The 23,968-nt window shown below is 48.1% G+C and overlaps 1 protein-coding gene and 1 long non-coding RNA gene across 3 annotated transcripts; one reads left to right on the top strand and one right to left on the bottom strand.

Annotated features, from left to right (window-relative positions):
- The first annotated feature begins 1,208 nt into the window (after positions 1–1,208).
- SERPINB1 (serpin family B member 1) lies at positions 1,209–10,948 on the top strand. 2 transcript variants are annotated; one of them, XM_073810241.1, is made up of 7 exons: positions 1,209–1,294; positions 2,536–2,710; positions 4,382–4,519; positions 5,194–5,311; positions 6,675–6,817; positions 6,903–7,070; positions 9,367–10,948. In XM_073810241.1, exons 2-7 carry the CDS (start codon positions 2,543–2,545, stop codon positions 9,766–9,768), a joined length of 1,137 nt encoding a protein of 378 aa, XP_073666342.1. In that variant the 5' UTR covers positions 1,209–1,294; positions 2,536–2,542; the 3' UTR covers positions 9,769–10,948. The 2 variants fall into 2 exon arrangements, with proteins under 2 accessions (XP_073666342.1, XP_033719656.1); XM_033863765.2 differs by lacking the exon at positions 1,209–1,294 and adding an exon at positions 1,987–2,117.
- Positions 10,801–23,540, bottom strand: LOC141279677 (uncharacterized). Its single transcript, XR_012334274.1, has 2 exons — positions 22,524–23,540; positions 10,801–21,925 (listed from the first exon to the last, which is right to left on the bottom strand). It is a non-coding gene; the product is annotated as an uncharacterized lncRNA (long non-coding RNA).
- Between the last annotated feature and the right edge of the window lie 428 nt (positions 23,541–23,968).

Here is a 23,968-nt window from a genome sequence, read left to right as displayed (position 1 = left end):
TAAAGTCCCTTCTGTCCGAACCTTATACAGTACATGTATTGACTTAGGAAGTGGTTTCATTTCATATTTGACTCAGGTTACTAACTCCAGGTGAGTACAAATACAAAATGTCAGGAGCAAAAAAGAAAATTCAGAACCCGTGTTTCCTTGGTTTACATGTCTGGGATTTTAATTTAACAGCTTTACAGCGCAGCCTCTTTCTCTCGGCTTCCTCACGGAGACCTCTTGCTAGAAGCTGATGAGGGGTCTCTAGCTCTCTGAGACATGGTGGAGACGTTAGCGGTTTTATCAAACCACTCAACTTAACTATGACTGGCTTTCAATAAATGTTGGTTTCTTTATTCCAATCAGCTCTGAAGCACTCTACAATCTTAGTTATTAAGATATAGTTTAAAAAAACTATAGAGAGTATTTTTATCTCTCATTACTGGGTCTTCTCTGGCCCTTATAAACAAATTCTCAGAGTCAAAAAGATCTACAAATCCATTTACATTGTATTAGCCATACTAATTTAAAAATAGGATTTTTCCCTTGTCCGCTTTTCATGCTGAGATTTGCAAAAAAGCACGGGAGAAGTTTCAAGAATGCAGAATTATTACATACCCTCAAGTACTATCAATTTTGATGACATTCCATATGCAGGCATTTAAAGGGGGGAAGAAAAGACCTCACAGAAACAGCTACTGCTTTTCTTCTTCATCGATAGTCATTCTACTTTAACATTACGTATAGGGGAAAAACTGGTCAGTTTACATTTTAGTATAATGGGTGAGAGATACTTTATTCGCACGGATGGGCGATCTCATGGTGTGCCTCGGTATGTGCGTTGACCCAGCCTGCTGGGCTCATCACTTGGCAGGGGAGTCTTGGGGCTGGACTCATGGCTTCCTGAGGGACAGAGACATCAAGGATGCTGTTTGGAACTGATTCTATCTCACCCTAGAGGCCCCTCCTCACACACACACCCTCAGCCCCCAGTAAGCCGGAGTTTGGAGTGTTTGGATAAGATTCCAAAGAGGCTGGTTTGCCCTCTAAGAGCCGGCACCTTGTCATCTCAGTCATTCACACCTTAGTAGGAAATAGCCCATCAGGTCCTTTCCGGAGAGCTGAGTTTGCCTGGAACTCAGAGAGGTGCTGGGCCCCCAGGAGCGCGCTGCCTGGAGCCGCGCTGGCCCGCCCTGTGCCCCGCCCACCCGCGCCGCCCCGCCTTCCGGGGACACTCCCTTCTGCCTATAAGGGCCGCGCTCTGCGCTCTGCCCAGACCACGCACCTCGCCCAGACAGCCCAGCAGCGGGTAAGGCCGGGTAGCGATCTGGGCCGGGCGGGAGAGGCTCCGATCCGCGAGCACCCCTCGGGGTCCCGCGTCCGGTGGTCACCCCGCGCCGCCGTGCGCTCCGCGGGGTGCCCGCGTCCGGTGGTCACCGCGCCCCGTCGTGCGCCCCGCGGGGTCCCCGCGTCCGGTGGTCTCCCCGCCCCGCCGTGCGCCTCGCGGGGTCCCTGAGTCCGGTGGTTACCGCCACCTGCCCTGCGCCCCACCCGGAGTCCCCGGCGCTGCGTCCCGGGAGACCAAACCGGGCGGCCTGCGGCAGACGGAGGTCGCTCCCTGGGGCCTGAAGGCGGAAGCGGAAGCCGAAGCCGGAGTCCAGAATGTTTCTCTCTCTGTGAGGGTTTCCAGGCAGCCCCGGCGGAGCGGCTTCTCCTTTCTGCGGCTGGAGGCAGGGAAGGGAGGCCAGTGCGATCCTAGAGATTATTTATCAGCAGCAACAGTAATAATTCAACTTAGCACTTACACGCTGGGCAGCCAGCACGACTGTTCCTCTTGCTCGATTGTATGTGGGCTGAGAGTCGAGGTCAGGTGGGGAGAGTGCTTGGCTGAGCTGAGCGCAAGGCCAGGTGCTTCACCTGCAGCCCCTCCGTGCCCGCGGGAGTGACAGAGGATACTTGTCGCCTTCTCCTTGTCGGGCTGCCCTACCTGACCCCGGGGCCTGTGTTGGCTTCCCACTCTCAGATCTTTCACCAGCTGTGAGACTGGGGACCTCTCTAAACACCAGCAAGTGAATCTCAAAAACGAGGATACTTCTGTCTCTTTTGCGGGAATTTGCTTTAATGAGTAGCAGGTAGCTATGATTTTCTAATAGAAACATTCTTTTTCAGGTAAAAGTGGGCAGTGGATTCATGGCTCAAATGAATCAGAGACTTGAACGGAGGGTGGGAAGTGTGCGCTCCCACGTGTGGTAGGGAAGGGCCCAGATGCACCTGTCTGCACGGCCAGGGCCCTTTAGGACACGGAGTCCTGATCCCGTGTCACTGCTGAATCCTTGGCCAGTCGCCCCAAGCTCCCACAGTAGTGCACATGGAGTGTTCTTGCCCTCCGCGAGAGAGAGACAGAGAGAGACAGAGAGGGAGAGAGAAAGTACAAGTTCGTTGCAGGGTATTTCAAGGTGGCTGGCGTGAGTTGAGGAGGAGATGGGGAAGTGGCGTTGTCGATTGGCTGGTGTGGCAGGGGGCAGCTCAGGGCTCTGCTCTGTGTTGCAGCCTCACCATGGAGCAGTTGAGCGCGGCAAACACCCGCTTCGCCTTGGACCTGTTCCGCGCCCTGAACAAGAGCGATCCTGCCGGCAACATCTTCATCTCCCCCTTCAGCATTTCATCAGCGCTGGCCATGGTCTTTCTGGGGACCAGAGGCAATACCGCGGCGCAGATGTCCAAGGTGAGCAGAAACTAGCTCTCCCAGCTGGTGCCTACCGCACAGACCGTACCAGAAAGTTGTGCCTTTGAGCTCTTGCAGCGCGTTTGTACAAAACTGTATTTCGGTGTTCAGCATTGTGTGTTATATTATACATTATACTTCATGAAGTCAGACTTTCAGAAAAAGCCCCAGGAAAAATCCACTGGGATGCAGGCTGTCATTCATGACCCAGTCTTTACTGAGCACCTGCGATGTGCCAGGCTCTGCTTTTTTGGACTGAGGACGGAGCAGGAAGAAAGCCTACAACCCCCTGCCTTGCGCTGCTTCCGTTCCCGCAAGGAGTCTGCAGGGCTTTCCTGTAAGCCACGCCCTCCCCCGCCCAGGACTGTCCAGTTTCCGCTTTGCCTGTGATGCTCAGCGACTCCCATAATGTCAGCTGTGTCTTGATGCTTTTGAGCATAATGACACCTAGTCGAGAAGTCAAGGGGACACGAGAGCTTGTGAGTCCGTGTTCCTACCCCAGGGCCTGGCAGGGGGCCAGGCTGTGACCCCCGTTCCCGTGTGAGCAGTAGGGCCCTGCAGGGAGAGGAGGCGGGGATGCTGAGGGTCCTGCCTGTCCTTGGTGGGTGTGGAGGGCACCTGTGTGCGGGGCGTGCTTTATGCTGAGTGGGGAACTCTGGCTTTCCTTGAAAAGAGGGGTGAAAGTGAAGGTCTTTCTAACACACGGGTCACAGATTGCGCTGCACTTAGAGCCAGGGAAGGTCCAGCCCGGATTCACGTTTATGGGCCTGTTCCAGCTGCAAAGCTTCTATTTCTGTACTTTAGGAAAAACCAACCTTTTTCATCACTGCAGATACAAAAGCGTTTGAAAGTTTTTAAAAATCCGGTTTAAAAAGAACCCCGGTACTAGTCATTGTTAGTCGTCCCCTGCAAGGTAAGCTGAGCTTGTGTTTTGAGGCTTTCCAGGTACTTTATAAGCTCAGTAAAGAACAGTCTTAAGTTTTTACCCCCGTTTCCAGTAAAGAGATCCGTCACAGCACCCCCACGCACAGTTCACATCTCAGTGAGTAAGTGGCCTTTGTACATGGTGGCGGTTCTTCCTCGTGACTTAAAAGCAAGGAACCAGCCCAGGCCTCATAAAACCATAAGGGGACTCTAGATGTAACTGATATATGGGAATTCAACTTTGCCCCATGTTAAGTTTAAGGAAATTATTTTTAAGTAAGTGAGTTACTGATGCCAGTACTGCAAGGAAAAGAAATAAAAACCTCTCAGTCTGTACCATCTCTGTGTTCTTACATAGCTGATGCTTCTTACCTTTACTGTTTATTTCTGAGAACTTTCAGTAAAATATATTTGTATAGAATATACATATGAACTTACCACTTCTGATTTTGGGGAAAAAAGCAGACTTGTGTAAATATTTAGCTTGTTAAGCACTCCTATTTGTGGAACTCTAATTATACCAAAAAAGTGATGGGAAAACAGTTTCCAATGTCCTTATTATGTTTCACCAAGACATACATTTTGGATTTTCTATTACTTGTTCTCCAATGAAAAATGGAATATGAAGATGGCTGGGGATCATCAATAATTAGTAATATTAATTTGATTTGATGGAAGCAAATGCCAAGGAACCAGCTTATAATTTCAAAAGAAATGGTTATAGAAATAATGTGTTCTTTCTTTTAGGCTCTCTATTTCAAAGAGGTTGAGGAGATTCATTCGGGATTTCAGAGTTTGAATGCTGATATCAACAAACATGGAGCTCCCTACATTCTGAAACTTGCTAACAGGTTATATGGAGAGAAAAGCTATGATTTCCTCCCTGTAAGTACTTTGCTCTTCGTGTTCCAAAACTCACTAGACAATGCAGACTCTTTTCCAACAAAATCAAGTCACAGAAGTCAGCTTTAAGTTTTATAAACATTCAGCAAAATCATCCAGAATGAAAACACGACAGACAGTTTTCCCGGAAATGGATGTGATTTCATTTTCTAGTCTCCACAGTGAAAAGACTGACTCTGGCTGTTTTGCTAAAGCAAGAGTGAATTCCATGATTCACTTTCAAGTACAATCAGTATTTGCTTGTTTATGAAAATGTTAGTCAAGGGGTAGAAAAGAATTGGTAAATTTTGTTTTATTTTATTTGGGCTGTGCCGCGTGGCATGTGGGATCTTAGTTCCCTGACCAGGGATTGAACCCCTGCCCCCTGCAGTGGAAGCACAGAGTCTTAACCACGGGAGCGCCAGGGAAGTCCCCAGGAGTTGGTAAATTTTATACAACACTGAAACCACTCAACTGTACACTTAAAAGTGCTTAAGGTCGTCAGTTGAATGCTGTGTGTTTTTCACTATAGTAAAAAATGTAGAAGGGTTAGAATTTTTTTTGTTACAATGAAATATGCCTTTTGGGACAATTTCTGTTGCTTTTCAGGATTTTACAAAACCATTTCTGTATGGAGTAGGAGTTACTCACATTTCCTTTTTTTTTTCCTTAAACAGGAGTTCTTAGCTTCAACTCAGAAAATGTACGGTGCTGAACTGGCCAGTGTGGATTTTCTGCAGGCCGCCGAAGACGCAAGGAAGACCATAAACGAGTGGGTCAAAGGGCAGACGGAAGGTGAGTGAGGGCAGCCCTGGTCGTACACACTGATGCTTCCTTTCGTCCACCCGCCTGCCCCTCGCAGGTGACTCCCTCTCCCCTTCCCTAGCCCCTCAGCCTGACCCTGGGGTCCACCTTGCACTGCCCAACTGCCCAGGGCCAGACAGGGCCAGGCCTTCCTTTCTTCTTTCTTCCTTCTTTCCTTCCTTCCTTCCTTTCTTTTTTCTTTCTTTCCTTGCTTCCTTCCATTTTAAATAAATTTGTTTATTTTATATATTTATTTTTGGCTGCGTTGGGTGTTCATTGCTGTGCGCAGGCTTTCTCTACTTGAGGTGAGTGGGGGCTACTCTTCGTTGAGGTGCGTGGGCTTCTCATTGCGGTGGCTTCTCTTGTTGCAGAGCACGGGCTCTAGGCGGGCGAGCTCAGTAGTTGTGACGCACGGGCTTAGTTGCTCCGTGCCATGTGGGATCTTCCCGGACCAGGGCTCGAACCCTTAGTCCCCTGCATTGGCAGGCGGATTCTTAACCACTGCACCACGGGGGGATGTCCCCAGAGAGCTTTCAAATGTAGGAATTCCTCAAAGTGGAAATGTAAACATGATTTAACTGAAGATGCTAAATGTTTTCTACCCATAAGTTCCCCAAACTACATTTTAAAATGGAAACTAACATTGAACGAAGACTGAAAGAGATGAAAATCTTGTGAATCAATATTTACAAGCTACTGTGGTCATAAATACTTTTTGCCAACATCTTGTCTAAGACACCAGGGTCGGGAGGTGGGGCTGCGTCTCCTCAGGCTCTCTTTCTGGTTTGTGTTACTGTCGTAGTCACGGAACGGTTGAGGCACCCACAGGACACCTGTGTTCCTTCCATCAGGGACTGTCACGGCCATGCCACATCATGAGTGGGGCCTGTGTTTCAGGGGAGGAACTGTCCTACCTTTTGGATATTTGTTAAAAGCTTTCCTGTGAGAGTTAGGCATCTAACTTGGAAGATTTGAAGAAGGGAGCTATTTATTAGTGACAAAACATTTTGGTTAAGAAATTGTTCTTTTCCTGAAAAAGAATGGCCAGTCACAAAATGAGGCCACTACTTATCCCACGTTCCAGAAAAGAAGAGTTTTCCTGGTTTTAGCCTTTAAACAATTGACTTGTTTTGAAGCATCGGCCCTTTGGGGGCAGATTGTGTCCCCCTGATCTGCCCCTCGAGCTGGTTTATTTAAAGTAGAAGCACCCCGGGGGCTTGGCTGACTTAGTACCATGTTAAAGGAAATTAAATAGAAGGAAGAATTTGAGTGGCATTTCACTGCTAAGCAAAGGTCAGTTCAAATGTGGAATTCTGATAGGTGGATTTTTAAAAAGCTAACTTTGTCTTTTTAGGGAAAATTCCAGAGCTGTTGGCCTCAGGTGGGGTTGATAGCACGACTAAGCTGGTGCTGGTGAATGCCATCTATTTCAAAGGAAACTGGCAGGAGAAATTCATGATGGAGGCCACAGAAGATGCAGCTTTCAGACTGAATAAGGTGAGGGCAGGTGACCTTCTAGAAGACTGTGTGCTCTAAAGCCACGCTGACAACAGTGTTAGTGACCTGTGTCTTCATTGTCTAGAAAGACACAAAACTAGTGAAAATGATGTATCAGAAGAAGAGGTTTCCGCTTGGCTACATCAAGGACCTTAAGTGCCGGGTGCTGGAACTGCCCTACGAGGGAGAGGACCTCAGCATGGTCATCCTGCTGCCGGATGACATCCTGGACGAGTCCACGGGGCTGAGGAAGGTGCGCCTCCCCACCCCGGGTGATGCGCGGACCGTGTGTGTGTGTGTGTGTGTGTGTGTGTGTGTGTGTGTGTGTGTGTGTGTGTGTGTGTGTGTGTGTGTGTGTGTGTGTGTGTGTGTGTGTGTGTGATGCGCGGACCGTGTGTGTGTGTGTGTGTGTGTGTGTGTGTGATGCGCGGACCGTGTGTGTGTGTGTGTGTGTGTGTGTGTGTGATGCGCGGACCGTGTGTGTGTGTGTGTGTGTGTGTGTGTGTGTGTGTGTGTGTGTGTGTGTCGGGTATAGGGGCTTGTTCTTTGTGTAGTGAGGTGACCCGGTGTTCCTTCCCAGTTTCCCGTCACTCCTTTGTAAAGTAGCCCATCCACGTGTGCCAGTGCGAAGCTCCACATTTATTTATTTATGTTTATAGAGACTTTTATTATCGAGGTATAATGACATGTAACATTATGTTAGTTTCAGGAGTACAACATAATGATTCTATAACTGCATATGATGTGAAAGGGTTACCATAATAAGTCTAGTTAACATCCATCACCACACAGTTACAATTTTTTTTCTTGTGATGAGAACTTTTTTTTTCCTGTGCATATAATTTTATTTTATTTTTTTTATTGTACGTTTTTTAATATCTTTATTGCAGTATAATTGCTTCACATTGTTGTGTTAGTTGCTGCTGTATAACAAAGTGAATCAGCTCTACGTATACATATATCCCCATATCTCCTCCCTCTTGTGTCTCCCTTCCACCCTCCCTATCCCACCCCTCTACGTGGTCACAAAGCACCGAGCTGATCTCCCTGTGCTATGCAGCTGCTTCCCACTTGCTATCTAGTTTACGTTCGGTAGCGTATATGCCACGCTACCAATGCCAGTCTCTCACTTCATCCCAGCTTACCCTTCCCCCTCCCCGAGTCCTCAGGTCCCTTCTCTAGTAGGTCTGCGTCTTTGTTCCTGGCCTGCCCCTAGGTTCAGCAGTACCGCTTTTTTAGATTCCATACATATGCCTTAGCATACGGTATCTGTTTTTCTCTGACTTACTTCACTCTGTATGACAGACTCTAGGTCCATGCACCTCATTACAGATAACTCAGTTTCGTTCCTTTTTATGGAAGGCCCACATTTAAATGTTCAGCTACTATCGGTGCACAACGTGGCGGGAACATCTAAGGTACAGACCGAGTGGAACGCTGGCCAGGGGCAGCTCGTGGAGACTCCCTTAGATGAGCTTTGGAGGCCCGTGCCATAAATGGGGACTGTTTCATTAAAACAATTTTTTAAAATTAAAAACCCTCGACCATTATAGTTTCGCCATGTGCTGTAAAATCTGGTCGTTCTCACCCCAGTTCACGTAGGTTGTGCATTAAATGTCCAACTGCTACATGACAGGAAAAGATCCACGTGGCCCGTTAGCCTGAGAGAGAAGCCGGCTGCCTAACCTGAACTTTGTCTGCGGTTTCTCTTATTGTAATTCAAAGGCAATCGTATCTCTTGCCAGGGCCAGGAAGAGGCAAAACTGTGAAGAGTGAAGTTTTGCTTCAGTGTCTCTGGCCTGTTGTGGGCTTTTCCCCTCCCCCATCCCTGACCTAACTTGCTGTTGGATGGCGTTTAATATTAGCCATTTGCAGCTCTAGAGCATAAGTTAAAACCACTGTGTTCCTTCTTTCAATTGTATTTGCATACTTGTCCGTTCCTGATTATCAAAAAGAAAGTCTGGAATGACCAGCACCAGTAGAAAAGTGGAATGTGCGTCTGTTCCAGTGCAGTAGCAGTGATAATAGTAATGACAGTAGCTGACCTTACACAGCACTTGTGTAGGGTGACTCATTCAGCACTTACAGCGCTCCAAGTATGTGCTACTGTTATCCCATTTTAGATGAGGAACTAGGGCCATTTCTGTGTTTACCAATGGGCTACATCTATCAGAGATAACTTCCGCTGTGTGAGGTTCCCAGATAAACACAGTGATCACTGGGGTTCAGAATGAACAGAATGAAATAATGGAAGAAAGCTTTAAAATACCCTCTTGCATCACGCGACCAATTAGGGCAATTTTAGCCAGGACGGCCCGTGACCCATGTGGCAGGGGCCTGGTGAGTCCTGGGTGGATGGGCCCTTGGTGACTGGGAACGCAGCTCTGTTCATTATCACCAATAGCCAGAAAGAAATGAAATGCTCCAAATGGAATCTGTGTTGGTACAAAACATGAAGGAAGCTAGGGAGCCCGTTCATTCAAACAATGCTTCATAACTTCCTTCTATAAAATGATTTCAGCTCTTGTTTTTGCCCATTCCGAATCCAGATTGAGCAACAGCTGACTTTGGAAAAGCTGCGTGAGTGGACCAGACCCGAGAATCTGGATCTCCTTGAGGTCAATGTCCAGCTGCCCAGGTTTAAGCTGGAGGAGAGCTACGAGCTCAGCACTCTGCTGGCCTCCCTGGGTATGCAGGATCTCTTCAGTGGCAAGGCTGACCTGTCCGGCATATCAGGAGCCGGAGGCCTCTCTGTATCGAAGGTGGTCCACAAGTCCTTCGTGGAGGTGAACGAGGAGGGCACAGAGGCGGCGGCTGCCACCTCGGTCGCCGTCAACTACTGCATGCTGTTGACAGAGGAGTATTTCACCGCCGACCACCCGTTCATTTTCTTCATTCGGCACAATCCGTCCACTAGCATCCTGTTCCTCGGCAGACTTTCCTCCCCATAGAGACTAGAAATACAAGGTCAGGCTTGGAGCATTTTACCTGCCCTTTCAATGGTGACCATTTTCATAGATCTTTACCAGTATAACTACTATCCAAAAATGAATCTTTAATCTCCTTTGTAAGCTCAGTCCTGTTGGCTGGTTACACCCATTAACTTGGCATGGGTATCTGTTCTTCTTTGTTTTTTTTTTCTGCGGTACGCGGGCCTCTCGCTGTTGCGGCCTCTCCTGTTGCAGAGCATAGGCTCCGGACACGCAGGCTCAGCGGCCATGGCTCACGGGCCCAGCCGCTCCGCGGCATGTGGGATCTTCCCGGACCGGGGCACGAACCCACGTCCCCTGCATTGGCAGGCGGACCCCCAACCACTGCGCCACCAGGGAAGCCCTCTTCTTTTTTTATGCTAAAAATATCCAGTGATTTCTTTTGAATGCATCAAGTTAAAAAAGCAAAGAAAAAATCAGATGTGTAGATTCTTGACAACGTAGAAATCTATGAAGTTGCTATACTTTCCTGAGAGCCGGGGGGAACACGGTCACTCTGTCATCTGTTTTATAGATAGACCTTTGGAAGCCGTAATATAGAGATACCCTGATTGTTGAAAGGCGGCTTAAAAACAGATATTCAATTGAAATACCGCAGAGCGCAGCAGTTAAGGGTCTGCGTTATGAAGACAGACTTGCCTTGGCAATGTCTCTGAGCCTGTGTTCTGCAGAATTTGTATCCCATTACAGCCCTCCAGGTGTCAAACTATCAAAGAGCCACCTGGTGATAACCTAACCCCTCCTTTTTTTCTGTTCTCCCTTTTCCTTCCTGATATGAGTTGGTGTGGGATCACAAGGAATCAAGCAGTAGGTGTCTCACCATGAAAGATGCCAAGAAATGACAAAAAGAAAAATGTCGTAGGAGATACTATTAAGCGAAGAGGTGGCGCAGAGATCTCATTGTTAACCGGCTTCTGCCGTGTTTTCTGATAAAGGCTCTTGACGTCCATAGTATGGTACAGGTTTTTATGGTAATGGTACGGCTTTATGCAACGCTGTGGTGGGAGATGGGGTGAGGCTGCACTCTGATTAATATAACCCTTCGTTAATGCACTCCTTGGAAGGGGGCGTGAAATGCTGCACCTCTGTGCTCCCATAAAGCTGGTGGGCTGGTTAATAAAGTTTCCTAAGATGCTGCAAACCAGACTGACCTCAGTCGTCTTCTTGTTTCTCCCTGATCTCAGACAAGCCAAGACTGCAAAACGGGGTTCTTGGCCTGACCAGCGATCACGTCTGTCCTGATAGGGAGTGACTCCACAGCACAAAACAAAATTTCAGCAAATCTCATGTTGGCAAAGCATTTCTTCCTTCTTTTTTCCTTAAGATACTTACTAGCACCTGCCATGTCCCAGGTCGTTTTAGCTACAGGGACAACAAGAAAAGCCACAGTCACTGCCTTCTGCTACGCTTTTTTTGTTGTTGTTTGTTTTGTTTGCGGTACACGGGCCTCTCACCGTTGTGGCCTCTCCCATTGCGGAGCACAGGCTCCGGACATGCAGGCTCAGCGGCCATGGCTCACGGGCCCAGCCGCTCCGCGGCACGTGGGATCTTCCCGGACCGGGGCACGAACCTGTGTCCCCTGCATCGGCAGGCGGACTCTCAACCACTGCGCCACCAGGGAAGCCCTCCTCATCCTAAAATCTACTCAGTGATTTAGATTAAATCGTGTTAATCGAGCTACATGGGCTCCAAGCCCATCTGCTCAATCCTCCTTGTATTTGAGGGAAGAGGCCCATGGACTACCAGTCAGTTGTTGAAATCAGAAAAACTAGTAAATTCAAGAGCAGAGACTAGATGCAATTCTTTCTTTCTTTCTTTTTTTTGGCCTCCCTGCATGCGGCAAATGGAATCTTGGCTCTCCACGCAGGGATTGAACCTGGGCCCTCAGCCGTGAGCGTGCGGAGGCCAAACCACTGGGCCACCAGGGAAGTCCCCCAGTTCATACTTTACGTGGAAAACGTCTGCTTCTCATAATGGTGAAGTAGGTAACTCAAACCTCTTAAGACCAACTGAAAAAGCAACCAAACAAAATTAGCATCAGCCCATAGGAGGAAGGTTGACATGATCATCACAAATTACTGGGCCAAGATCCAGGAGAAACGGGTGCAGTTGGAAATCACTTTTGCCCCATGTGCATTTCCCAATCCAAAAGAGATAAATGAGGTGTGAAGCAGGGATTCTGGCAATGTTCTCGGCTAGGCAGGCTGAGTTTGGATCTGTCAGGAGCAGGGGCCCCATTACACTTCCTGTGCTTTCGTTTGACACCCTACAGGTATGAGTGAACCGTCTCGGAATGCAGCCCTGCTATAAGTTGTCGGACAGCCTGGAAAATTCCAGCCCCTAGAATTGGATTACATTCATCCTGGTTTGCTAAAACCCAGAGGCATATGGCAGAAGCAAACAAAAATCATCTCTGGGGAAAGATTACCCATAAACCTCAAATTATTTTTTATAATCAGCTTTTCTTATACAACACCCAGCATACAATCAAAGATAACTGAATGGGTGAAGAGCCATGACAATGTATATTAAAACCAGCAAAAAAAGATAAAAAGCAAAAAAACAGTCCCCCCCCCAAAAAAAACCCCCCAGATAACAGAAACAGAAGTACTGGGGGCTCCAAATATTAGAATCATCACACACAAATTATAAAACAACACGGTTTTCTATGATCAAGATGACAAAAGACAAGGTTAAACATTTCAGCAGAAAACTGGAAACCTAAAAGAGACACTGCCATCTTTGAATAAAAATGAAATAGAAATTCCAGGGCTCAAATAGACAGTAATGGATGAAGAACTAAATAGATAAGATTTATTAGCAAATTAGATATAGCAAAAGAGAGAAACTGAATTGTCATGGTCAGGAGAAATCATAATTTCTTCCGGAAAGAAAAAATAAATAAAATCCAGAAAGACGAAAGGATGGAAAAATACAAAAGGGAAGATAAAAAACTCCAATGAGTCAGTAAGAAGACACTCCACAGGAAAAGAGAAAAAAAGAGACAGCGTGGGGCAGAATAATGGTCAAAGAGCTAACAATCAACATGAGGGTTCCAAACTGATACGACATCAATTCACAGATTCTCCAAGTCCAGCTCGAGCCCCAAGCAGGATACTACAGAGAAACACATCTCTAGATGCATCCAGTGAAAACAGCAGAAATCCAAAGACTAAGAGATGATCAGAAAACATAAAACAACCAAAGGAAAAGGACAAAGTACCATCACAGGAGCAGTGGTTAGAAAGATAACGCATGTATCAACAGAAATGATGAAAGCCAGAAGATCACAGAATGATTCTTTTAATATGTTGGGGAAAATAACACCAGAAAACCCTGCCAACCTAGAATTATTCCACACCCAGTAAAAATATCCCTCAAGATTTTTTCAGACAAACAAAAACTGAGAGTTCACCACCAGCAGACTCAAAAACAATTCTAGAGTATATTCTTTATGGAGAAGGAATGTCAGAGTTATAGGAAAGAATAAAGAGGAAGGAAAAAACTGTAAATATGGTAAATTTAAACAAATATTGACAATATTAAACAACAGTAATAATGTCTATAGACCTCCAAATATATACAGAATTAAAATATAGCATAGCAGTTGGGGAAGAAAATGGATGTAAAAGTCCAAATGTCCTTGCATAGTCTGGGAAGAGAATAAAAGTATAAGTACAATTACATTAGATTTTGTTAAGTCAAGGATGCATGTTGTGCTGTCTAAGGTCACCACTAGAAGAACAGCAAACGGGTTTATAATTTCCCAAATAAACCAGAGAGGAAAAAAGGAATAACAACAAATACACAACCAATCCAGAAGGAGGAAAGAAAACAGAGAAAGAGATACACAGAACAGGCATGACAAAGAGCAAGATGGTATATTAAACTCCAAATAATTAAAAATGGAAGTTGACTAAATGTTCTAGTTAAAAGACACAGATGGTTAGGCAGGGTTGAAAACATACTAGATGGTGTCTGCAGGACATATATCTATAACATAAAAATAGGATTTGAAAGGAAAAGAATGGAACAGAATATCATGCAAATGCTAACCATAAAAGTAGAGGTAGCTAAAAATACTAGGCAAAGTAGTTTCTCTTATTCCAGAGATAAAGACAGACGTTTCATAATGGTAAAAAGATTCAGCTCACTAGGGGAACATAACAACTCTAAATTTGCATGCACCCAATACCACGCCCTCAAAGTGAAACTAGCAAAAATAGAAAGAAATAAATGAGAAATCGGTCTGCAATTTGAGAAGAATGTATGTTGCCACCATTTATACAATAATTTAATGAAGATTCTCGCTGATACAGTAACTCGAGAAAAATAAATAAAATATATAATGATTTGAAAGGAAGAAAATAGTATTTTAGATCTTTTTTTAAACTTATTTATTTACTTATTTATTTTTTGGCCCGTGCCTCGTGGTTTATGGGATTCTAGTTCCCCAAACAGGGATCGAACCTGCGCCCTTGGCAGTGAAAGTGCAGGGTCCTAACCACTGGATGGCTAGGGAATTCCCTATTTTAGATTATTATTTTCATAAAAAGTCTAAATTATTAGAATTTAAAAGTGAGTTAAGTACGATGTCGCTGGTTACAAGTGCAATTTAAAGTTGATTTGTATTTCTATGTAACATCAACAGTTAAAAAAAATTTTTTTAACAGCATTTACAAAAACGTCAAAAAATATTCAAGTGACTGGTAATAAAACCAACAAAAGATGTTCAGGACCTCTATAGTACAGAAAGCTATCAACAGTATTGAGAGAAAATAAAGATTTAAATAAATGGAGAGCTATACCATGGTCATGATTCATTATTTCAAAAGTGTTGACGGATCTACAAAATCAATGCAAGCCCAATGAAAAACCCCAGCTTTTGTTTTGTGTCGCTTTTGGTGAAACATGACAGTTCCTTTTAATATTTATACAGCAATGTAAAGGGCCAAGAATAACAAAGGCAATCTTGAAGAAGAACCAGAAAGGCAGACATACTTAATCGAATCAAGACTTACCTAAAGCTGCATAAATAACATAGGGCGGGTTTTGGTGCAAAGATGGTCAGAAATAGAACAGATCAGAGAGCCCAGAAACAGCTTCACTCAGCATGAGCCCTGCTTTATGATGTGTGCCTCTCGTCCCAGCTCAAAACAGCGTGTGTCCGACTCTATTGGAACTATTAGCAATGCCCTTTTTACTCTCAAAACCGTGGCACAAATCCAGCACCCTGTCCCCCTCCAGGGTCACTGCCAAGAGCCGAGATCTCGGCACAAAACTGTACATCGGTTGGGGATAAGAAATATACTGGAGGATGAATCTGTCATTTAAAAAACCACTTGGGACTAAGGAAGGATCTGTTGTACTTCGACCTTGGAGAGGTCGATGGCTCGTAGACATGTACAGGTTACAAAGTGTGAAAGCATTTCTTGCAGGGTTCTAATCACATGTACAGAATTGCGACACCAGATCCTTTCTACCTGAATAAATAGTCAGTAGCTGGTGTGACGGGAGCCCAGCCTACAGGGTGTGGACAGAGCGTGTGGAGTGAATGAATCTGTCAAGTTACTCTGCCAAAAAGGATAATTTGTAGTGTGAAACCCCACAAGTGTCATGGAACACAGGTGATTTCTAGCACACAGGAGACAGCATTTAAAACACCGGCCTGCATAGCAAGAGGAAGTTACTGAAAGAGTTTTTTCCGGAACTTCTGACGACAACCCTTCCTTTATTTTGTAAATCTGTTACAATAAATTCTGGTAGTAGGAACTTTTGCTTCAGCAGATACCTAAGAGTCCCCGTCAATTAGAAATGTAAATGTTTTATGATTGCACAATATTTTAAAAAGTCAGTTTTCAAAGAATAAATGCATCGCAAATTTTAGCCTTCTGTGAAAATCTGATACATTAGCTGAACTATTTAGGAAACTGGATAAAAATTTTCCCATTTTTAAGTAAACCCAGATGTTTTCTATAAAGGCAAAACAGTAGATACTTAAAATTTTCGATTGCTTTCATATGACCTAAATATATTAAAAGGTAAGGACTTACGTGCCTTTTAAACTTATTAATTTCTTACTATATTTTATGTCCTACACTACTTGCTGTTGTTGCCTGCTGAACTAATTTTCAAAAATTGATGATTTTTTTCATCATTGTGGGTTTTTTAAATTAACATACGTTAACTCCAGAAATACTGTTAATCTGGAACAAGATTCACAGTCTTCCCCTGAACAACAGCATGAGGCACCTCTTCCGATTGTTCAAATGAATTCTCTTTGCTCTGATTTCAAAGGCATTCACTGGTTTAATTTGCGTTCTCTTAGCGTATACTGCGCGCTAAGCTCCGAACCAGGCCCTAAGGATGCCACAATGAACCAGCCAAACAAGATCCCCGCTCTAGGGTGGCTTATGCCAGTTCATAACTCTGGTAAACTGACCCCAGTGGTAGCTGCAGTACCGATCTTCTAATGTCACTATAGATTACTTTTGTTTGTTCTAGAATTTTATATAAATGGAATCATAAAATATGTGCTTTCTTGTGTCTGACTCTTTTCACTTAGCATGTTTTTGGGGTTCATCCACGAGGTCCTATGATTCCACAGGACCCACAGGGAAAGCGCACCCAACCATTCGTAAGGTGGAACATGAGAGCCCAGCGTGTGCCTCTCCTTGCCCTGGTTGCTGAAGATAGAGGATAAACAAGGCGGCGTGATTCTCTTGGAGGTGGCCATCCACTTAGGAAGACAATTACCACAAGGAAATCGGCGCCACAAAGCCTGAGAGCTGAGGACAGAGGCAGAGGCACAGTGTCGTCAGAGGGGGAGGTGATCAGTGATGCCCCGGGGGTGGGGGTCAGGTGATCCTGGAACGGGGTGACTGTCCACGCAGTACCATCCATTCTCTTCATTGCTTTTGGATAATGTTTGTTTTGTTTAATCATTGCAACCACCTATTTTCCTAACTAGGGATCACCTTTATTTGACTTTAGAAAGCTTATTAAGCTTTTGAAAAATGTCTGTATTTTGATAAATGCCATTTGCTAGGAATCAACCAGCATAAGTAGGACAGCTCAAAAATGTTTCACGAGATGAGCTCACCCACGTATTCAGCACCCAGAACAAGAAGGAGAATTCTCCCAGCCCTCTGGGTGTCACAGCCCTGGCAAGGTACCCTCTCCTCTACTTCCTAAAGACCTAGAGGAGTTCTGTCTGTATACTCTCGGAGTTTCCTTAATGTTACATGTTGTGGATATATGGACATTGTGTGTGGAGCCTGTGATGAATCTGTTTTGAATGACAACTTGCCTTGTGGAGAAAGCCCCACCCTGGAGGAATGAGGCTCTGCAGGCTCTGTGGGCACATGTGATGATAACATATGCCCCCGATAAACAAGGTCCTAGCACAGGGAGCTGCTCCATATCCTGCGATAAACCACACTGGAGAGGAATATGGCGAGGAATGTGTGCATGTGTAACGGGGCCACTTCGCTGTACAGCAGACATTAGCACATTGTAAACCAACCTGACTTCAATAAAAATTTAAAAATCTATTCATCAAATGAAGTATTTGGCTTTTCTATCCCTAGCTGGCTCTTCTCTGTTAGGTGTTAAGAAAAAGCCTCTAATCTTGAGCAAGGCTGTGACCAGTTACACAGGAAACCGCTGTCTTTCTGAGCAGTTCCACCACAGTTTTGTTATGACAACGAATAAAACTCTTGGTAAGGCCTCTTTGCATGCTGCTTTTTAGAAGAAATAAAAGTAAATCAAAATCAGCAGCGTGGACACGGAAGATCCCAGGGAGGGAAAGCCGAACGATGGCTGAATTTATATTGCTAAGAACCACCAACCCAGCGATCAAGGTTTCACGTGGGAAAACCTCAAAGAAGAGGGGCGGGGCCTGTCCTCCACCACGTCCCCACGCACCCACCCTGCCCACTGGCACAGTCCTGCCGAGTTCCAGCCTGTGACCTGGGGAGATTCTGCTTTGACGTGATTCCCGCAAGGGCCAAACTGTAAGAGGAAGGTAGTGTCTCACTTTACAGAGTCACGGTGCTCATGGGACGGGAACTTCTCCAAACTTGCTATGAGCTTGCTTAATCCCCTAGACGATCTGATGAGTTGGGTATAACCGGTATCCTCATTTTACAGACGACAAGACCGAGAGACAGAGACATCAGGCAAGTCAAGGGTCGCAGAGAGCCGGGGTTCAGGCTGGAGTCTGGCCTGCAGAGCCCTTAGCCCCTGTACTGCACTCGGGATAACGCAGGGCTGGGATGTGCTGACCACGACTTACTGCTTGTCTTGAAGGTCACTGGTCAGGCGGAGGTATTAGTGCTCCTGTGTAGCGACGTTTGAATGTACTGGGCCGGCGGCCGGGGACCAGGAAGGAGCACGGCAGAGTCCTTGCTGTCAAGGAGTCCTTTTACGGAGGAAAATAGGAGCACGAGGTCAGCTGCAGGGGACTCAGCACAGAGACCGGGTCTACTTCGAAGGGCTGACCCAGAGAGCAAGAGGAGGTGGGCAATGGTACATCCATCATAGGAGTCACATCCCTCACCTGGAAAAGTGACGAAGGAGGCCCCTGTTCCATAAATTTCCCCCAAACCCTAACATCCTGCCATCTTCATGCCTGGTCACCATCCTGCTCAGGAATGGGCCCCACTGGCCACATGCTGGTGATCAAGTCAGCAAGACTGTGCCAGGCTTGCATGGCAAGATACTGGGGACAACTGGGTGCTTCCTGTGACTGCAGTTCACTGTGCTGAGTAAAAATATAATGTGCAGACGGGGCTACGACCATAAGAAAAACAAAAGCCACAAAACGTTCCAGGTAGCAGGGACACTACCCTCCTCAGATGTGCACACCCCTGGGGCCTGTGTTTACAGCATGGTCCATATTCACGGAATGGAACGAGGGAGCCGTATGCCTTCGTTCTCTGGAGGAGTATCTGCTGTCACCCACTCCTGACATCGATGCTTTCTATCTCAGAGCTTTACGGGCTGTTATCCAAGATTGCTTGTGGGTTATTATTGAAGATGGCTCTGTCGCTCTGACAACCAAGCATGTTGCCTGGCAACCGTTTTCTTGTTGATTTCATATCTCCTCTTATCATGGCTTCTATATCTTCAGCAAATCTATCCCTATTCTGCTCTCTCCTACTCAGAATAAAGTCTCTTTACATTCCTGAATTACCAGGCACAGAAACAGAGTGACAGACTCACCAGGCTTCATCCTAAGAGGCTGAGTGAGTTTCACTGCTATGACTGCGTCTCAACTTTGAGTTTGAAGCATTGCGGGAGTAACTTAGAATGTCATTTCTCCATATGCAGTGGGTGCAGAAATCCCGAGAGACCTTGTTACAACCCAGATTCCTGGGCCCAGCCCTTAGAGATGCTGCTTCACTGGGCTGGATTCTCTGCTTCCTGCACTTCTCACGGGCCCCGGGGAGGCTGTGCCGGCCGGGAGGCTCACCCGAGTGGCCCCGACGTAGAAGGCAGAGCTGGGTCTGCAGAATCCCAGATGACGCGCCATCCGCCCCGGGGTGAGACGCCACCTCCGGGCAGGCCTGGCTTGGGAGAAGGGCTGCAGGGAGCTCCGAGCCTCTGTGCCGGGACGGTCTCTCCCCGGTTCTGCCTTCGTACGGCTGTGACGGTTACCTGGCAGAGGGGCTGGAGGAGGTTCCGGGTAGCAACCGGCCTCTGGCCTTCCGCGGTTTCAACACGCTCGCAGCGTCCTATCCCAGGAGCGGTGGGGTGTGGGCAGACAGGCGAGGAGAGACCGGCTGTGGCTGCTAAGAGGGCAGATGAAACAACAGCAGAACTCCGTCCAGCCTGTGCCCTCAGAGCTGTCCTCCCTCGAGAAAGAAGCAGCCGGCTCTGCAGGGAGAAGAGGCTAAGAACCGGAGGACGGTTCTGTCCATTCCTGCGTGAATGTCCAGCGAGCAAACGAAAAACATCTGTCTTCCAATCGTCAGGCCTCTGAAACCTTGCCGATCATCCCTGACCCTTTCCTATATAAATGGCAAGAAGGGTCCCTCACTTTTAGACAGCACCTGTGTCACCTCACCTGATTTTCATAAGAAACTTCCAAAGTAAAAGAGAGCCCAGCGGCCTCTCTTATCCTCACTTTATTTATTTATTTTCGGTACGCGGGCCTCTCACTGTTGTGGCCTCTCCCGTTGCAGAGCACAGGCTCCGGACGCGCAGGCTCAGCGGCCATGGCTCACGGGCCCAGCCGCTCCGCGGCATGTGGGATCCTTCCGGACCGGGGCACGAACCCGCGTCCCCTGCATCGGCAGGCGGACTCTCAACCGCTGTGCCACCAGGGAAGCCCCTGTCCTCACTTTAAAGCTGGGAAAATTGAGGCCCAAGGGAGTGAAGTGACCTGCCACCGGCTGGACAATGGCTTTGTCTCAAATCTAGTTTTCCCATCATGGACGGAGGCTGGAATTGAACGGCTCACCAGCAAAATGCGGAGTTTCCTTTAGGTGGCTTTGTGACGTGAACACAAACCACGCATCCTCAAACTGCGCGTGTTTTTAGAGGTTGTTGTAACCCATCCCCCTTCGAGGAATGAGGAGCCTGAGGCTGGGAGAGACTAAATGATACCCTGAGATTCCAGAAGCCGTCCAGCTCTGTCTCACGATTACGACCTTGAGCATGTTCATTATATCCTTTTTATTTCACTTCATTAGAACATGGACAGGTAAGGAAGCACTGGCTTTGCAATCAGTTTATTGCTTCAATAAAGATACTGCAAAAGGGACCTGGGTGGTCCTGCTTTTAGTGCAGAAGTAGAAAATTCGTACCATATCCTACACGGTCACTCCCAGCCGTTCCCCAGCTCAGCGAGGCAGCCGGGAGAACGCCCCCGACACGGTGATCCACTCCCCGAACCAGGGAGAGTTCGCACCTGCCCGGCTGAGACAGAACCACGCCTCCTAAATGTGTCCAGTACACAAGCGCTTGCTGAGAACCTCCGAGGAGCCAGGCGTTGTGAGGTTACCACCGTCATTCCTACGGCTGCCCTCAGGAGGCTTAGCATCCGAAGCCGAAAGGCCAGAACCTCTGCAGCGCCAGCTGCCAGGCGGGATGTCAGCACAGGGGGAGCAGAGTCTGTTCTAACTGGATGGTTCAGTGAAGCCTTCACATTTTTGCTGGCTTGAGGCAAGACTTCAAAAAATAGATAATGGAAGAAAGGGAGGATTCCAACTCAAATACTTTCTGCTCCAGGAAACGGCTGAACAGTTAGAAGGTGGCCGGTTATGTAACTTCCCTCAGTAACGAATTACCAGCCGGGACTCCGCCGTTGCTGAAGCAGAGGCTGCCCGGACCCGGGCGCCCCAGGCGTAACCCCTGGGGAGCAACCAGGCATCTTCCTCCACGCACTTGGACTCAGGCTTTCGATGCCCATGGGCAAGTGTGCGGTTTTCCAAGCCCTCGGCCCGAGAAGAGACTTCTTGTTTTCACAATACTGGTCTCCACGGTGTGACACGGAGGAAGTGTGGCAGCGAGGAAGTGGCAGGGCGGGCGGGGGCCTGAGGGCCGCAGGCTCCTATTCCTCCGTGAGAAGCCAAGTGAACAAAACCCGCGCTCTACAGTGGGAGTGAAAAGTTAATCAAAGTCGGCAAGCAGCACAGAAATCGAGTTGCTTGAAAATCTCTGTCTTCCCGAGGGCCCAGCTGGCCACCGTGGCGCCTCCGTGAGCAGCAGAGAGGTGCCGTTTCCTCTGGCGTCAGCCGACCCTCCCCTGCCTGGGGGGGCCTCGCCAGCACAACACACGCGAGTCCATTTCAAGGTGGATGATTTAAACCAGCCCCGCTGGGGAAAGCCAGCAGCCGCGGTTTGACGGGTCCGACAGAAGGGAGGTGGGCAGGCCCAGGTGACACGGGGACTCGTCCTCCCGAGTCACCGACGTGGTTGGAACCAGAAAGGAAAGATAAATGAGTGTCCAGGTAGGAGGCAGGCGGGGGCAAAGGCAACAGTGCAGTTGTACCCACATCTAGGGGAGCCGCTGGCTACTGGAAACGTCCTCCTGGGCACTGACGGCGGTGGCGCGGGGGCTCTCCAGGTGTGGTCTGCACGCACCGGCAGCACCGGCCTCACGGGGAACCTACTAGAAACGCATTCTCAGCCCCACCGCAGACAGACTGAACCAGCATTCTGGGCTCTGATGCGCACAGGAGGCCGAGAACCAGGGGCAAGGCGGCTGAGCACCCAGGCTGCCTGGGTTTCAACCCGCTCTGTGGCCCCGGGACGGTCACTCAGCCTCTCTGAGTCCCAAGTCCTCTTCTAGAGACAACACAGACGAGGCTCAGGTGGTCATTTGGGAAACTGAGATGATAAATGCAAAACCCTTCCAACAGTGCCTGACGCACCGCAGGCAGCACACACGTCAAGTGTCCCTGGAAGACTGCAGCCCTCCCTATCCCCGGGCTGGCCTCCTGGGCTCAGCCCGGCCCCTCAGGGAAGGAGATGAAAGGAGCTGCAGGCCGGGCGCTGGCCTCGTACCCTGCGCGGTCCAGAGGGAGAGCAGTCAACATCCAGCAAGGGGAGCAGCGCTCCCTGAGCTCTGAGCACGAGGGCACGGGCGAGCACATCCGGGTGGGTGTGCAACTGGGGTGGGGCCTGACGTGGCCTGAGGGGCCACAGGCCTCCCGAAGGAAGTGACGTTTGAGGTGAGGCCAGGAGAACGAGAAACGCTCATAACTCACCCTTCTTGAGCAGATGGTTCTCAGCAGGTCATTCCCGCTGCGATTAGGTAGTATTTTGATCCCCATCCTACAGATGAGGAGAGTGAAAACAAAGATGACGACCCTGACCGAGGTCACCCAGGGGAGAAGTGGCACAGACAGGACTCGCACCCAAGCAGACAGATCTGAGCCCTGGCTCTTCACCACCTGGGGGCAAGGGCTGAGGGCAGGGAGGGAGGGAGCGAGGTGGGAATGCTGCTGCACGGGTGGCGGGACCCGATGGGTGAGACCAGGTGGGCGGATGCGGTCTTGGGGACTAAAGCATGGACTCCGTCTTTATACTGAGAGTGTGGGGAGTTTAGGTGGGTGGGGGGTGGGGCGGGGAGGGGTTGCTGGTATGTGATCAGACCCCTCCCTGGGTGGGCTTGAGGGCAGGGGGAGGGTCCAGGTAAGGGACGAGGGCGGTGCAGTCCAGGCGCTGGAGAAAGTAGCCCGAGGTCCAGACCACATCTTCCTGGTTCTTAGGAGCCCGACGTCACAGCCCGTGCTCTGCGTCACACAGAACAAGTGGCCCCTCGGGGTTCTGTGTGCAGCCACTGAGAGTCACCCGCTGAGGCCAATTCCAGGACGTGACAAGCCACACGGCGAGGCGAGAAAAGGCAAGCAGGCTAGGAGACGGGTGATGCTGCTTCCAATTCTCTCACACACGTGGGAAAAGATACCCCAGAGACGCATACTAAAAAGCCAGCAGTGGTTACTGTGGAGAAAAAAATTCAAGTTGACTTTTATTATGTTTTTTCCGTGTGCTTTCTTCTGGTTTTGGCTGCATCTCCTCTCGTACCTTTTTGGCCACGGTCACATTGCCAAGTGTGATGGTACAGATAAACAGTAAGCTTTTTAAAAACCTGGTGATTGGCCCGTGAGGTCAGCTACAAACGCTGAACCAGTCAGCTGAGTGTGGTCACGGGCACCAGGCGGCCGCTGTGCTGAGACCGGCCATCGCGGTGGAGCCCGCCTCCTGGTGGACACACACGTCGAGCGAGGGCAGCCTCGCCCCCCCCCCCCCCCCCCCCCCCCCGTCAGACACCGACATAAATGTCTCAGTGACAGTTTATTCACTCATTTTGTCAGTCAACAAATACACACTGACCACCTTTTAAATACACACTGACCACCTCGCCCGTGTTTACATTCCCAAGCATGGTGGGAATATAAAACCGCATTTAAATACTGTTTACACTAATGATGTTTCTAATAAAATCATATTTAGGAATACAGCTACGCCTGCTTCTGTTCGAGGCTTTTGTCTCCACCTTGGTCCCATTCCTCGGAAACTAGTACGTTTACCTCCATGCTGTTACTGAGAAGGGCAGATTTTTCTTGGTACATTTCCTGATTACAATTATAGTCCTGAAGCTACTGATTTTCATAAATGGTTTACATCTGCCAATTTTCCCGGTCCTATT

The sequence above is a fragment of the Tursiops truncatus genome, chromosome 10 (genome assembly GCF_011762595.2).
Source record: "Tursiops truncatus isolate mTurTru1 chromosome 10, mTurTru1.mat.Y, whole genome shotgun sequence".
NCBI classification, from domain to species: Eukaryota; Metazoa; Chordata; class Mammalia; order Artiodactyla; family Delphinidae; genus Tursiops; species Tursiops truncatus.
This window is presented reverse-complemented; position numbering and strand designations above follow the sequence as displayed.